This window comes from Bacillus rossius, chromosome 1, assembly GCF_032445375.1.
Source record: "Bacillus rossius redtenbacheri isolate Brsri chromosome 1, Brsri_v3, whole genome shotgun sequence".
Classification (NCBI taxonomy): Eukaryota; Metazoa; Arthropoda; class Insecta; order Phasmatodea; family Bacillidae; genus Bacillus; species Bacillus rossius.
This window is the reverse complement of record NC_086330.1, coordinates 30043119-30059769: the sequence shown is the minus strand read 5'-3', so window position 1 is coordinate 30059769 and position 16651 is coordinate 30043119. Positions and strand designations below refer to the sequence as shown.

Genomic DNA, 16651 nt, shown 5'->3' with positions numbered 1-16651 from the left:
AATGGTTTCTCTTACAGACGGCTGCCGATTTCAAGGGAGCAATCCGCAGCACGGACATGACTTGTTGCAGTCTAATTGTTATTTATAAAAAAATCCTTGCTCCTATTAATAACTAGGAACCATAAAAATTCGAATTTTTTTTTAGTGATATGCCCAAAATACAACTACTTATACATTTGTACTTCTTCTGCTATCGGCTCACAGTTAATCTGCAGGACTCTTTCTGGGGCAGTGAAAAATCTTCAACCAAATAAGTAGGTATCTAACTACAAGTTACCCAGGTGAAATGGTTCACAATTCAGCAAATCAGGCAATGAAAAAGTGACATTAGTCCGGATATGCAGACGCAAGTGCAATCGATCCTAGTTGTCACTGAACCCGCGAATATTTCCGCTCCCTGCTAATAACCAGAGACTTGTGAAATTCTCGTTATTTTCCGGAAAGAAGCTAGAAATTGCATACACTTGTACACTTTGACTGCGTTTTATTGTACCGTGGGTAGTTTGGACCCGCCCCGACAATGGCATTAAGGATACTATCACGTGCAATCCTGCCGGATGGTAAAATTGGCAGCAGCCATTGGACATTACACATTAGTAGGGACCGGAAAAATTTCGCGGGTTCACTGATTTGTAGGATGAACTCCGTGGTTCTACGTACACTCGGTCAAATTTCACCCACTCATTGGCTGCTGTCTTGTGAGACGTCCCAACGTAGCAGCCTGTGATTCGATACAGCTTTGGTCGGGTGTTTCTCATTGGCCCAGAATCATCCAGGTGAGTTGTGAGTCAATACCAGAGGCAGCTCTGAGGTATAAATATTTGTATTTTAGCCTATCGCGAAATGAACTCGCGAATTTTTCCGGTCTCTACACATTAGGCGCTACCACCAGAAAACAAAACGTATTTTGCAAGGTTATTTAGGTGTCACTCCCAATTGTTTAAATGGAATGTTTTTGCTACAGCCAGAAAATTCGGGGCGGTCGTAGAACAGCATTCAGTTAAACATAATTCAGGAACTCGGTGTTCCATCTTAAATACTTTATTATTTACTACAGTAAAAAAAAATTCTGTTCAGCCCAAACTTCAAAGACGTACACCAGCCTTGGGGGAGCACTTTCGACCATATGTCGTACACATAGAGGTTTTCAACATATTTTGTCGTGATGAACATGCAGTCAAATGTCGTCGGTCAAACTCAGACTCGCCCTGTGTGCAGGCAAGCTGGAGTAAACGAATCCTGCAACAATCGCGGCTCCAAGTCACCGATCTTCTGTCCAGGAACTGCGGATGGTCCGGGATCGTCCACAAGGCTGCTGGATGAAATCCCAGTCCAGAAGCCAAAATGTTAGTTACTCTGTTCTGAAAATGCTTACGATTTAGACTTATTAGTAGAGACAGGAAAAAAATTCGCGTATACATTTCGATATGGGCTAGGATCAAAACATGTTTGCCTTCACGCTGCTTCTGTGATTGGAGACTCTTAGCCAACGAAAAGCCCTTAACGAAACACGCATCAAATCACAAGCATCCCAGTTAACAGGTCTCATGAGGCAGCGCCCAATAAACAAGTGGCGTTTGCCCGAGAATGTAAAGGGTTGAGAGTCTGTCCCAGAAGTAATCGAAATCGCGAATTTTTCCATTCCCCGACTCATTAGTCATGCTTGCTTATGTTTAGGGACAGGTGGTATATGCGAAAATTTCTGAAGCTCATTGGACTGCGTTAAGGGGGCTCTCGCCAGCGGTTTCTTCCTTGTGACTGGCGGCCGTCTGAAATAGAAGCCATCGCCTTTTTTTTTTGGCCAGGCGTTTGTTTCCGCACACGATCGCTGTGATTCGTGAGCCGACAGGAAACATGTGCCTGAGAGAAACTCAAGCGATCACGATTCTAAGACGATGATACAATGTTTTAACACACGGCTGGAAATATTTTCGTCAATAATGCATGTTGCTACTGATGTTACTTGCAGATACCTATAGCCTAATATTATTTGATTGTTTTTTTTTTCTCTGTTTGTTCTAGGTATCGGATACAGTTGATGCGAGATTCTGTCATGGTAAGTACGTATAGACTATACAATTTCCAGTAGTTTTAATGTGCCGTTAAGTTTTTGTAATAATGTCAGCCAGAAGGAAGACTTTACAACGGTTCTGTATTATTTTACAATCACGATGTCATTGCTGCTCTTTAAAACAGTTTGGCAATTTGTTTAGCGCCTTTGGGCGAAGTTGGTCCATCTTATAATTTACAAAGTACTTTAAGCATGATTTTAAAATTACCTAAGTTTTTATAAACATTCTTATTTGTGACACAAATTTTTTTTTATGTTTGAAAATAAATTTTGTTATACATGAAGAAACAGAGGAACTTATGTTGATATGTTTCGTGTATCTTCATTTAATTTATGTCTATATGAGCTGTGCGTTATGAGGAAATTTTTCACCCACACTGTAGATTTTATTTTACATGTAGCGATAAACATTTCATATTTCTAAGTGAAAAATTTCATAGGCAGTGAATGTATAATTTTATTTGAAGAATAATAAAAATACTTAATACTGCAGTGTAATTCAAAACGTGTTTTTTACACTAGCAAATATAATTTTGCACATACATATTCTGCATGTTTACAAAAATTATGTACGCGTAAATGTTTGCTCTTTAGGAAGTTTAGAACTCCCGCCAGGTGTGGAGCCTGTTGGGTAGTGATTAAAAAAAATGGCGGTACTAGACTAGGCTCAGAAGCGCGTCGGTGTCTCGTTACCAATCCACAGCACAATCACGCGTTACCCTTTATTGCGTCAACACGTGGTAAGCGCTCTTCTCTCGTGCGCAGCTTGCTGCTGTGGAAGTGTTAACAGTGAGCTGCAAACGAAACCGTAAATTTACTTTGGAATAAGTAAAATTTTTCATTCAAACTGCGTGAGATTACTCATACAGTTTTATATATATGTATGTATGTGTGTGTGTGTGTGTGTGTTTTTAATGCCACCTGTCAGTGATGGGTAGAGACTGGAAAAATTCGCGCTTTGGATGACCTCTAGGATAGACTCCATAATCCCCTACACACTCGGTCAAATGCCACCTGCTCATTGGCTACTGACTCGTGATACCTGTCAACTTGGACGCTTGCGATTCGATGCTTTTTTGGTTGAAGGTTTTTCATTGGCTCAAAGTCCTTCAGATAAACTGTGAACCAATCAGAGAAGCAATATAAAGGAACAGTTGTTTGGATTCTCTCATATCGTGAAATTAATCCGCGAATTTTTCCGGTCTCTAGTGATGGGTAAACTCACACCTACTTCGTTGGTATTACTTTACGACAAAACTGGGTCTTTACACGTATCTGTTTGGGTTAAAACACGCTCAGACATGTCTTCTACATGTATGTAAAATTACACTTTTTTTTTACAGTGCACCCACGTTTGCGTTTTATCTATTCATCAACAGCCTTATTAGCTTGTTTTCGAGGCTGTTGATGGGTGTTGATGGTCGAGGTCCCTAGAAGCCCTAACATGTCAACATGGGTGGTTTTTGCACCGCGCAACCACAATGAACGAGTGAACGAGCCTTAATTGCCGGCTAATTGCCGGCGCGCAGTTGCTCCAACAGGGGCAGGGCAGAGCCGTCTCCCCCGGGCGTGTGTTCTTGGCACACCAGCGCCGCGTGCATTGTTTAACCCGTGACTCCGCGTCTCGCCTGTCATCCGTCACTGAAGATTGTGATAGACATCTCCATCCTCGGCTCGACGTGTAAAAGGAATGAAGAAAAAAAACATGTCTGGTATATTTTTATTCATGAAGTCATTCGGAAGATAACCAGCGTTTCGCAATGCCTGTAATGTGTTGCCAAGTCAAACCTACGAAGAGGATAGGTATACATGTGTAGGTCTTTTAAGGCGAAGATACAGAAATCCAAAGACACCATCTTGTTTTCATCAGTTCTTAGGTTATACAAAATTTCACTCGTTTAATTTAAATTTTTTTTGGCTTCGTTAAACAAAGGATATCATATTTTGGAATGCCTGAAGTTAATAGTGATTAGCTGCTAAAAATATTTTACCCTGTGACGTCATTGGAGTTTTTTTATTGAATTAATTTTCAGGAATAACTACAACCGTAATTATACTTTTACTCTACTAAGTATTGGCCTTTGAAAATCGCCTAGTGTGTGATGTCTTCTTTAATGAAGGCGGATTATAAATACTTAACTATAAAAAAGTGACATTATACCTGTAGAAACTAATATGACGTATTTCGTTTCCTACCTCTGACACTAATAGCCCGTTTATAAAAGTCCGAACCCGTGGGTGATCCATGTCCTTATCCTAATGTGAGTGACGTCACATTTTCGCACGTAAAACTGTCCTGTCTACAATTGTGATGTCCGAATCTAATGATTTATAAAGTAGTAATCAGAGTGCAGTAAATATATAGCACCAAAATAAACGTTATTCATATGTTTTCATTTATTTTAAATGAATTCGCTGCTAAGTTTTGAACATTCTATTTAGTTTTGAAAGTTTTGGGAGTTCAATCATATTTAGTCATTACTTTCTGAGTACATTTTTGAAACAGGAACCGGATACCGCAAAAATCGTAAGTTTTCTTCGATGCCAAATTGGGACATCAAGTTCAAGTTGACCAATGCGTTTCAACTAGGGAGGGTCACGTTGACCATTCAGCGATCATTGTCAGTCGGACACAATTTGGAATATGCTATTGTAAAAGGGGCTGTAAGCACACGTATGTATGGTTCCGGTAGTTAATAATCTTGCCCCTCTAAAGCAATTGGCAACACTTGTTCTTGAAAAGATTGTTATTTGCGTTATTGGTGGTATACAAGAATAGGAGTCTTGCGATGGTCCTGAATTGCTTCCCGATATAAATATCCCATACGTTTGTCATCAATCTTGTGTAACTTTTTCAACCATGAATACAATTTCTAAACTTTCGAACCGACTCCCCTTGTTTGGAATCATCACGTTGTTGTTTCTAGTAAAAATGAGTATGTCAGGGCATTCAATGACATTGTTTGCAAACGTGTCAGCTCATGTGGCGAGAGTCGTGGGTTCAAACCCAACACTCCGGCGCGACTCATATTTGTGAGTACTGAGTCGGCAGCCAAGTGGTTCGGAGCCCACCATGGTCGTGGAGGTGGCATTGCCTTAAGCCTCTGGGTACAGCTGAGTGAAGTTAAACGCTGTGATAAGAGTAGTAACCTTATTGGCAGTGAAAGACACTAGAGGTTGTTCGCCTGGTGTTATACAACACCTTGTACACATAAGTACTGTCGGCTTTCTTACTCCAGGCGTTGTTGCGCATAATTTTCAGCTTTAATTTAGAAAAAATAGCAGATTTCCTTTAGGGAGAATTTCCGCCAAAGCCTTTCGGTTTCTTTTAAGCTTACACATGTTACGATCTCATTTCTGTACAAAATTATGATACCATTTGCGTAGTTCTTATATTTTTAGAGCACAAAAAAAACCTTAACCAATACTATCCAATAGAATTTTGATTAAATTATAAATATTTCTTCTTGTGCTAGTGAAAATTGTTACTCTTGAACCAAGACTTTTTTTTTTTTTTTTTTTAGGATTTATAACAAATACCAGATATTCACCCTATAGAAGTTGCATAATTCTTTTTCTGTCCTACTTATTCTATGATTTTAGGTTGAATAGAAAAAAGACTGTGAATAGTGAAGACATCAAAATGTAGACTTGTATTTTCTAAAGAAAATCATTTAAAATAGTTTTGAATCATCAGAAAACTACAAATATCAACAATTAATCGCTTAGTAAACTCTTATGACAAATAATATGTCCCAAACTCATTACAGGTCTGAAACTTAACATGGGGAGTATAAACCTTAATGCGAAAGTATTTGCTATTTTGTATCCAAGAGTAGTGAGTTAACTAGAATGTAGTTGTAATATTTACTTATTGGTAATATACCAGCAACGATTTCAAGGGTGAGAAAAATATATATATCCATCCAAGAAGGTAGTATAATGAATGTTTTTTTCGTCCGCAATATGTACTAATTCTGTTATTTTCATGGTAGTAAAATAAGTCAGTTTACTTGCGTAATCTTACCTTGAACCTGAGTTTGTAACTAGTAACACCGTATTCAGCTGAGCAATGTCTTGGCTATTTAAAATAATTTTAATATAGAACGGACATTTACTCAACTAAAATTGTGTCAAAAATAAATGCCGGAATGATTGCTTCCAGTTAATGACTACGTGTATAACTTAATTGTTGGTTCTCAGGCAAACCATCACGGGGGAGGGATATGAAGCGACCGACGTCATAATAGTTCCAGTTCTTATGCCATAATAATTTATTATCCTTTAACATCCAAAATTTTCCTTCGTTAAGAAGGTGGAGATCACACATTAAGAGATTTGCAAAGACCATAGAATGTTGCCTATTGGCAGTATTATTAAAGTTGCACTAATTCCTAAAAATGAACTAAACGTCAATGATTTCACATGTATAGCAGCCTGTCACTATTAACTTCATATATGTGTGTGTGTGTGTGTGTGTGTGCGTGCGCGCGCATTATATAAGCCAATTTTTTATAATTAAACAATATAAAATTGGTATGGTCTAAAAACTTTTTCAAAACAAATGGTGTCTTTAGGTTTCTATCTCTTCCCCTTATGGCCCGTTCTACAATGGCATGGAAACGGAGACTTATCACGTAAACGTAGACGGATTTCCCAGAACAGTGAACTATCGCGTCTTATGCTTCCTGACTGCATTTAAGCGTAACTAATGGCAGCCAATAATATTGCATTTCAAGGTTACGAAATGTTAATTTAATTTAAAAATTATTATGATTCTAGATCGTAGCACGGCAGTAATTTACACATATAATAAAATTATTGACAAAGTTATATAGAACACTTGATATTCTTGTGCGTTTGAAACAATTTTTTAATGAGGCAAGAAAAAAAATACAAAGTTGCTGGGTGACTGGCACTTGATATATGCTAGCTACTCTGTCCTGTTGTTTCATGTTTTTTTTTTTTTTTTTTTTTTTTTTTTTTGGGGGAAATACTGCGAGGAGATACAGCAAGCACCAACTGGTGATTGTTACAACTAACCACTCCTCAGGGAACTTTCAGCCTTATTTCATGTTATTTGCCTTGGAACATACATATTTTTTTTTGCTGATAATATAATATTTGACAAAACAGGCACTAACAGCCTTTTTTTTATTTCAATTCTTCAATTATTTTTTATTAGAATTACTACACTTGTGAAAATGAAACTTCATCTTGGTACAAAATAAGGTTGTATACATGCATGATTAGAATCTCAGGCTTGTGTCCCGTGGTTTCTTTACTAAAAAGCCTCTTATTATCCGAATTAAAATTAAAATGTCTCAATCAAATAAGGAAAATAGTACAAAATTTCCTATAGGCAAATAAAATAACTTAGTAAAAATTTGTAGAAAATTTTATTAACATCCGCATTTTTAACTAGCGCCCAATCTTAAAATACTAATTTACAACTTGCCTTTTCAGATGTTTTACACCCTTGATTTATAGTGATTTGGTGACATCTAGAGTGTCCATAAAAGAATTTCTCAGTTTTAATGGTATATTATAACAGTTTAAAATTGTGACTATTTAAAACAAACCATACATCAAATTTAAAGTAAACTAACCTAGTTTTTCTTACAAATGTTCAATATGCGCACCTTTAGCATTACGGCACACATCCAACCTAAGGTCCAATTCTTCCCCCACTTTGGTTATCACGTCCGGGGTAATGGAAACAATAGACTCGTCAATTCTGTGTCTCAACTCTGGCAATTCATTAGGTAGCGGTGGAACGTAGACACGATCTTTTATAAAGCCCCGAAGGAAAAAAAAATCGCATGGCGTTATATCAGCTGAACGTAGAGGTCAGCAATAAAAAGCTCTGTCGTCTCGACCATTACGGCCAATCCAACGGTCAGGGACTTGGATAGTTAAACTTTAAACGAAACACACGTTGAACTGAAATTTCAGATTCACTCTTAGCAAATTGCAGAACACGATACGGTTTACGCTCAGGAGTCGCCATTTTGCGTAGGTGGCGCTGCAGGCGAGAAAACAACAAAGCAGTACTCGCGCATGCGGTTATCTGAAACTGTTTCGTGTTAATCTTTAATCGTGAACTTGAACCAACATTTTACAATGCTTACAGTTGACACTATTAGAATTTATAACTGGACATTTTCTTTTAGGGACATACATGGACACTGCGAAATGATGATGATAGCTTCCCGAATGACCGCACGAATAAAAAATACATCAGCCAGGTTTTTTTTAATTTTTTTTCGAAGCCAAATTAAAAAAAAATTATAAAAAAATTGTTTAAGGTCTAAAAAAAAAATTTGGAACTAAGATGGCGTCTTTCGGTTCCTTGGTGAAAAACTTGTAAATTTATTTTACAGAACTTCATAATGTAAATTTTCCTTCCCTAAGATTGAGGGGGGGGGGGGAGGGTGGAAATTACTTGAACGGGTAACTGGTTTGTTTTGCGAGTGTAGTGTAAAAGGGAATGAACAACGGGCGTGTGCTCGCGTGAACGTGTTCGCTCAGGCCCCTTGCCGCGGGGAGTGAGGGGGAGGGAGTGGTGGGGATGTATAGCGGGTGGGGGAGGTAGGGGTGGGGAATGTATTATGGAAGGGGGAGGGAATGGAGGGGGGACGTAAAGCTGGTGGTAGAGGGAGGGGGGTTGTCTCTATCCGCGGGTTACGAGACCGCGGCACAGGTGCGAGCCCCGCGGCGCTCCTGCGCGGCTCCGTTTGAGTGAGAGCTCTCATTACGCGGCGGCCGCCCGCTTTTTCTGCCCCGCCATCATCCCGCCATCATCTCGCCATCTCGCCACATACACATCTTATATTTAACTCTGTCCTCAGGAAATTACACTCGGGGAAAAAAAAAGGATTGGTGCGTGTACTTAGGTACGCGCGTTACAAGTTTATGCTTACTTGGCGTAATTTAAAAAAAAAACTAACTTTAATTTTGCATGCAAATAATTAATATAGGTACATAAAAGGACTGGGAGTGATATTATAAACACGGTTGGTTAAGATTAAATTCAATCAAAATTAAAAAAAAATGAAATAAATAGTCATTATTTAGTATTAATATATAAATGTGCATACAATTAATTATTTAATTTATTAAAATAATCGAGATAAAATTTAAATAATAATTAAATTCAATATATATGCTGAATGTTTATTCTAAGTTATTAATTTTAATTATTTATGAGATGAAATCTAATAATAAATCATACAAATAAATAATACATACGGGAACATAACCTCACTTATATAAATACACTTTAAAAAGTATATAAACGCAATAGCAATCACTAAAGTTAAGATATTAAAGCACACATATAACTTTTATTTGTATGAAGCACTATTTTTTTCATGCCGTGAAAATTTCGTTGCATTGTACACGCTCATCGTTAAAATTCATTCTCATAATTTTTTCCTAACGCACCTAAAGAAGTATAACTTCAAAAACATGTTAGTAATGTGACAACATAGTTTTGTCTATGAACACCCCAAATATTTTGTGGTGACTATATATATATATATATATATAATTTAGTGACAACAATGTCTTGCTGTCACCAATAAGTAGGTACATTTATTTTTCGCGGGGAAAAAATCTGATCTCTCGCTAGACTGCAATAAGGTAGCCTATGCCTGCGTTATGAGTTATTACGTATTACATCATCAAGAACTTTATCGTCATTTCCACTCGAGGCCACATCTATCATACGTGTTCATAGAGAGTGAAATGACTGCGAAAACGTCAAAACCCAGCACTTTTTTTGATCTGTTACCGTCAATCCGATAAGTAATATACAGTTTATTATTTTAATGATATTAATTTAAACAAGAGTTAATGCAGCTGTAATATATTTTTGGGTATAACAGCTACTCTACAATTTCACTTGAAAGTTTAACGTCAGTGTTTGACTTGCAGCTGTAAAGGAAGCAAGGCGTGACAGACAGTGGATATAGAGAAGAAGCAGCTGGTTTCTACTGACTCTGAGCGTCTGATCCCGTCTCACTGCGCCGCGATGGTTTTCCTCTCAGCCAGTGTAGTGGTGCCTGAATGCGTGCGAAATTCAAATTTGCGTGCTACCGTTCGCGCCCGTAACTTTGCAGGATTGTGTTTCCGGCCATATTTTCAGTAAAAAACAAAAAAAATTGCTATTTTTTAATTCCCTGTCAGCCATTAAATTTATGCCCAGCAATTTCCGAACATTCTGAAGGATATTAATTTTTTTTTCCCTTGGTAGTAAATGCCTCATTAGTCTCTCCAACTAAAGGATATTCACGTGGATCTCAGCAAGCAATTCAGGTGATGTGAACCTTCCTTTTCATGAGATCTTTCATTGGAAAAAAAAGCAGCTAATTTGTTACTTTTCTTAGTTTTTTTTTTCCCCCTTTCAAATCAAACTTGTTTGTTTTCCGCCTGCAGTTTCTTCGACCATGCAGCCTAGAGTTGCGCTGCGGGTTGTGTAGTAGTAGTAGTTTGTAGAGAGTCGCACAGCCGGTTAGGCAGTTGTGCTTCTGACCCGCGCGCCAAGTGCTGGACGATTAATTACTGGCAAGTAATTGGCGTGGACTCTCGGGAGCACAATGCTTGTTCGGTGGCGAGCCTCACTTACTCCCCGCAGGTCGTCCCTTGCATATCGCTCCGCTCGAATCCAGATGTGTGGAGGCTGCTCCATCGACATCAGCGACACCCCACTGGTTCCTTCACACTGATTTTTGCAAGTGAAATTAGGAGTGAAGTTCATACAACATTTATGAACACCGAGTTGGTACCCAGGTAATTATGAGCCCGCTATAATCCTGTGGGATGCAAATCCCTAGGACAGCAAAAAAGGTTGAACTGTCTGTTATTGAACCAGCGCAGTTCTAGTGTCCGTCACACTGTCTCTGGAGCGCTGTAGTGGCTTGTGCGCCAAGCGAGGAGTATTGGAACGAGCGCCGTACAGCGCAATGCGCGAGGCTAAGGCAACACCTGAGCATCGGCTGGTGACTGCCAAACAATTAAACGTTGAAATCGAAGCACGAAACTAAATATAGGTATTATGGGAAAGTGCTCGTAAATGCTATTCGTAATGATTATATTCCTTAAAAAAAAAAACACCATCTTGGTTTGAACAGTTTTTTTAAGTCATAACGAATTACTGTCGAATTTTCAAAATTTGACTTAGTTAAAGCATATTAGTACTATATAAATGTCCGTCTTGCTACTGGGTGGTGTTGGTGTCGGTGTCTGCCATCATAGATTATTATGGCATGGCGGTCATCTTGGATGATCTTGAGCTTCAAAACTTTGCCCAACATTTGCCATAATTGACTCAAACTTCCCCAAAATTGATCGAAAATGACCTAAAATTTCCAATTTTTAGGAAATCATTGCTTCCAAAAAATTGAAGGCTTCCATGAGCTTCATGGGAAAGTGTAAACAGGTGAAGTACATTCACGTGAACCTTCAACTGCGTGTAACACTATCCTTAAAAATACTGAATAAATTATGCTGAGTAAATAGTGTTCAAAAAGGGGTAATTTAACAATTATAGCCAAGGATGGATTCAAAGGTTAAAGTAGCAAATAGTGAATTTAAATACATATCGTTTAATCCTGGGCAAAAGCCTCACGTTAACCTTATACAAATTTATCATTCTTTCACATACAAGAGTAATACTGGGTTTTATTAATACTGATAGCAAGAAAAATCAGCGGTACAAATGCCACGGCAAAATACGTGAACACATATCCATGTTTTCTTTAGGATTAAATACTTAATACATAATAGAAACTTGATAGATACTTGATGGATAGAAATTTTACAATTAAGTATTAACGCTTACACACAGGGATAATGAATGTCGTGAACACAGACATGCCTCATTATAGAATACAAAAAACGTCAAATGAACATGCAGGCGACCGCGGCCTGACCTACACTAGGCGGTATAAGCTTACTGTAAAGCATGATAAAGCATGATATAAAAAGAAAACTCACAAATTAATACATTAAATACATTACGTAAAAAACAAGTCCTAACGAAGACTGTAGACCAGACGGAGAGAAACGTCAAACAAACTATGCATGGTATTAATACAAAAACGATCAAGGAAAACAATAAATGCCAAATAGAATTTAGACGGTGACGGCCGAAATAAGAATTTATAGTGCAGCTATTACCAAGTACCGATTACATTACTGTAAGGGTCACCACCTTACAACACTTACGTGCATTCTCCCCGCTGTCACACTCTCTCTCTAAAGCAAGTATCTGACTACATGCTTAATTCACGACCAGCACCGACTGTGTGCTAACGAACAAGAAGAGCCTTCAAGGCATTACACCTAGTTTTAATTAAGCAAGAGGGCGCCACGCGCATGCGCGGACACCTCACGAGGGGAAGTCAGACACAGCACTGGACGCAGAGAGGGGGGGGGGGGGGGAAGTAGGAAGGGAAGGAGCGCCGAAGCCCGCCGCGAGGCGCGAAGTTCAAGTGACGCGCACCGACCACTTCAAAATTCTGAATATTTCAATAGTTAAAAAATTTCCATTTTCGAGTGAAAATTTCCCATAACGATGCAAACATTCCAAAGTTTGAACTTCTCAAGCATTTTTGTCTTTAAAAGAACTAAAAGTCCTTAAATAGACTTAACTTTCCCAATTACCAGCCTCCAGTAAGCCTCTGGAGGGGATCTTTGACCTTGACCTTGACCGCGGACGCCAACTTGTTTTATGACTTCACGTCCGCCATTTTGTTCTTAAGGACTTTCCACCTTTTTGGTTTCGCCATATTGGATTAAGAGGTTACGTCCGCAATATTTTATTTTAGAACTTTCCGCCAACTTGAATTATAAATTCACTTCCGCCATCTTGAAAATCCGTAATAATTATCCAAAAATCAGGGGAAATATAAATTTGTAAAATATTATTATAATTACAATTTTAATAAAAAAAAATATTTTTTACTCCTAGAATGCAGTAGTGCCAGTCACCAGATCGTCAGATGTCGTGTAATCTGCCATCTATTTGGCCATTTTGGTCACAATATTGAAACTCTGTAATTATTAACCAAGAAATTCTAAAAAAAATTCTAAAAATCATCAAACAATCACCTATTGATGTAATGATTGATTCAATAGTTTTAATGCCTTGGTTAAGTCCTTGGTTGAGGCAAAAAAAAATATTTTAGCTTAAAAACATTTATTTATAATTTATTTGATTAATATCATTTCAATATTATTCAACCATAAAATAGTATGTTTCATGTTAATGAAAAATAACTAAATTTTTACAAATACGATTCATTATTTACATTCTACTGTAATATACTTGCAAAGTTATCGATCTAATAATAATTAATTATTCTTGGTTTGAACTGACTAATTCTCAATTCCAATCGGTTTATTGAAGACATACCAGCCAGACACTTTCCCCACATAGTCTTTGTCTCCTCGACAACGTTATTAGATACTGTGTCTAGTAGACTGCTTTTTTCTTCGGAATTGAAAATGGGAGTATTCATTGTCTTGAAAGTGCACTTCTTCACTTGGTCCTTGAACGGATATGGTTTACCATGTACGCAGTTCAACCACAAGTCATATTTTAAAGATCCGCGCGTTGCCACTTCATCAGTAAACTGATTATGTTCTACTTGATATCGTCAAGAAAACTACGAATGTATTTTGACTCACTGAAGGTATTTAAATAGTACGTAGTAATCTTTCAACATTCCATGAAATGCAGATGCTAAATGGGACCCATTATCATTCACCTGTAATGCACCAAGTGCAGTATTAGGTTTAAAATTCATGTTCAGGCGTCATCATAATCGGTTGCTGAACATCCGTTTGTGTGCTTGTACGAATATGAGTCTCCAGCCTAAGCTGAGGAGTCGAAATGTCAGCAGGTAGTTCCACAGTAAGCACACATACTTCGTTTAGAGTTTTTCGTATGTTAATTATAAATACAAGTAAAACAAACATCTCACTTATCGCAGCGAAACTTCATACGAGAAGGATTTTTCATGCATTTGCTCCTCTCGTGTCTTTGTGTATCATAGACAAATGCGAACGACGTATCACAGTAGTTATAAGGATGTCTATTCGATGACGACGAACCTTTCAGGCACGAGCCAGATGTGATGTTACTGCAGTTGTACCAACTCCCGGTATACTCAGAGGCGCATCGATCCATCGCTCTTTTTTCTTTCTAGAAAACTGCTTGCGAAATTTCTCGCAATTGAACTTCTTGCGAGACCGATACTTAGCACAGTCTTTCTTCTCTTGTCGATGGGCATTATAGTTGTTACAGAACATACCTGTATTTCCACAGTGGTGGCAACGATGCTCAGAAGAAGCTGTTGTACCTCCAGAATTACCATCGTTGATAGGTTCACCGTAGTCGAACTAGTTGACGACGCAGGCGACACAGGTGTTTCCTCAGCTGATGACACTGCAAGCATTAAAGTCTTCTCTAGCGTGGTCGGTGACGGTGGTAAATGTTCCATCGAGATCTCCGCGGTCGTCGTAGACGTCGCTGCCATCAGGTACCCACTGACTATGGCACACCTTCTATCGAAGTCGACATTGGAAACGTACAAATGCAAACTAAGTCTCAGGATACTTAGCAGAGAGAGCCAATCTTCACTTTACAAACGCCACAAGCGAACTGGGGACTCTGCCACCTGGCCTCCACTTATATACCCATGATGACTGGAATAAACTGAATCAAAACAGCAACCACTTTCATTTATTTCTGTCAGTTTATTTTGTTTGAAATATAGTTTTACCAAATATATTAAAATCTTGCTCCAACTAGCTCCATTTGTAGCCAAGCTACATTTTTCCAAAAGACTGGTGTTTAACAGATGCATACAGAAGACAAGTCATTTGTTGTATGTAGCCTGCACCTCTTAGTTCTTGAAGTATAGTCCCTGTTTTTTCTTTGGTGATAGATAAAGTTTCAGCATTTTGTGAAGCAAGTAGAAGTCTTAAACTGTTGATCAATTTGTTAGGATCTTTCCGTGTTGTGTTATCAGTTTCTTCTGCTGCTGTTATCTTCCTTACATCTACCTTTATTACACCAGCCTCATTAAAATCGTCATACTCCCAGTGATATGTTTATTCAAGATATTTCTCCTACTAAATTTCTGGTACTGGCTGCACTAAATTATTTTTTGGTAAGCACCCTAAATACATTCGCTCCACTCATGGTGCTTAGCATTTTTTCTTAAGGTAAACACTTTACTTTCGATACCGCTGCAGGCAACGATCCGGAATCCACATTAGCGTCTGCGACTAATACCAGATGCTCCTGAGAGTTTTAAATTGCAACAGATACGTAAATCAGATTTTCAGTTATCCATCAGGGAGACTTAATTTTTCATTAAAAATAATACATGTTCCTAGTAGTTCTGCTTCTAAACGACAGATTTTGCCACATGTTGTTCGAATTATATATACATTATGTTTTTTTTTTTTTTTAATTTTAGATGACAGGATTCTCGCTCACAGGCGAACGAGAAGGAAGGCTTCGTTATGTCTCGAGGAGTAGCGTTGATGTATAATGTATGCACTAGGTACTCTTAGTATATGATTTATTGGAATGCCTGAATTTAATAATGACTAGCTGCTACAAATAGTTTATCGCGTGAAGTAATTGGCGTTTAGTATTCAATTTTTTTTGGGAATGACTGCAACGGTATTAAAGCTGTCAATATACACAATGTTATACATTTTTTAAATGTCTTAAAGTGGCCACCTGGGGTCGCCAAATGGCGTGCATAGTTCCAGATGTTAACGCACCATTCACAAACCGTTCAAGATTTCTTGAAAGTGTTTGATTTCGAATAGCATTTAAGAGAAATTGCACTTGTCTATACAAGTTTTCATCCAGGTTTTCGTCTATAACGAGTACGTTTTGGAAAGTGAAAAAAAAAAGAAGGATAAAACGGATTTTTTCATGTACGTTTTTAGGTATGAAAAATTCTGCTCAAAGTAATCATCAATAATGTAAATATTTAATATTCCATCATAAAAATACAAGGTCAACGCTTAATGCTTAAAGTCCCACAGAAGCAAGTTACCGACGCGATGACTAAAAGCCAGTCGGTGCCTGACGCGTAGAGGCGAAGAGACGTGCGATGCGCGAGCCGGTTTCGCCGTTAGCGCCCCAGCGCTCGCAGAGCTCGTGCGACCAGCCAAGCGGCCTCCTTTATGTGTTTTCTCTACCTTAATGAAGCCTAAGTTTAAGTCTTTAGCGATAAAAATTGCTATGGCATATGGAAACCAATATGGGCCTCTCCCTTGCTATCCCTCGTATACTTAAGTCTCGGTCTCATACTCCAACTTATATTGAAGCAACTTGTAAGTATAGGCAATGGCTGTTAAGTAAAGTCCGTAATTATATACTTGCAATAAGGACCCTTTCAGACGAGGCGGTTTTGTTTATACAACTGAGTTTCCTGGTTGACTCTGAACTAGGTGACTGACGCGTGAATACTCTTTTTTGGGCTGTATTATCACACCAGGAAACTTGTGGAATCAACCCCTCTTCCCGACGGGAGGTCGGCGCGATGT

General features: G+C 38.3%; 1 protein-coding gene across 4 annotated transcripts in view; it reads left to right on the top strand.

Moving 5' to 3' along the window:
- The window catches only part of LOC134533743 (peroxisomal leader peptide-processing protease), a 369588-nt gene that overhangs the window by 326331 nt on the left and 26606 nt on the right, over window positions 1-16651 (top strand). For 3 of the 4 annotated variants that reach the window (XM_063371375.1, XM_063371384.1, XM_063371366.1), the window contains one exon: window positions 2023-2056. In XM_063371375.1, the coding sequence (XP_063227445.1) occupies window positions 2039-2056 (18 nt within the window). In that variant the 5' untranslated portion in view covers window positions 2023-2038. Of the gene's footprint in view, window positions 1-1306; window positions 1347-2022; window positions 2057-16651 lie in introns of those variants that run through there. The other variant, XM_063371359.1, reaches the window with a different exon arrangement.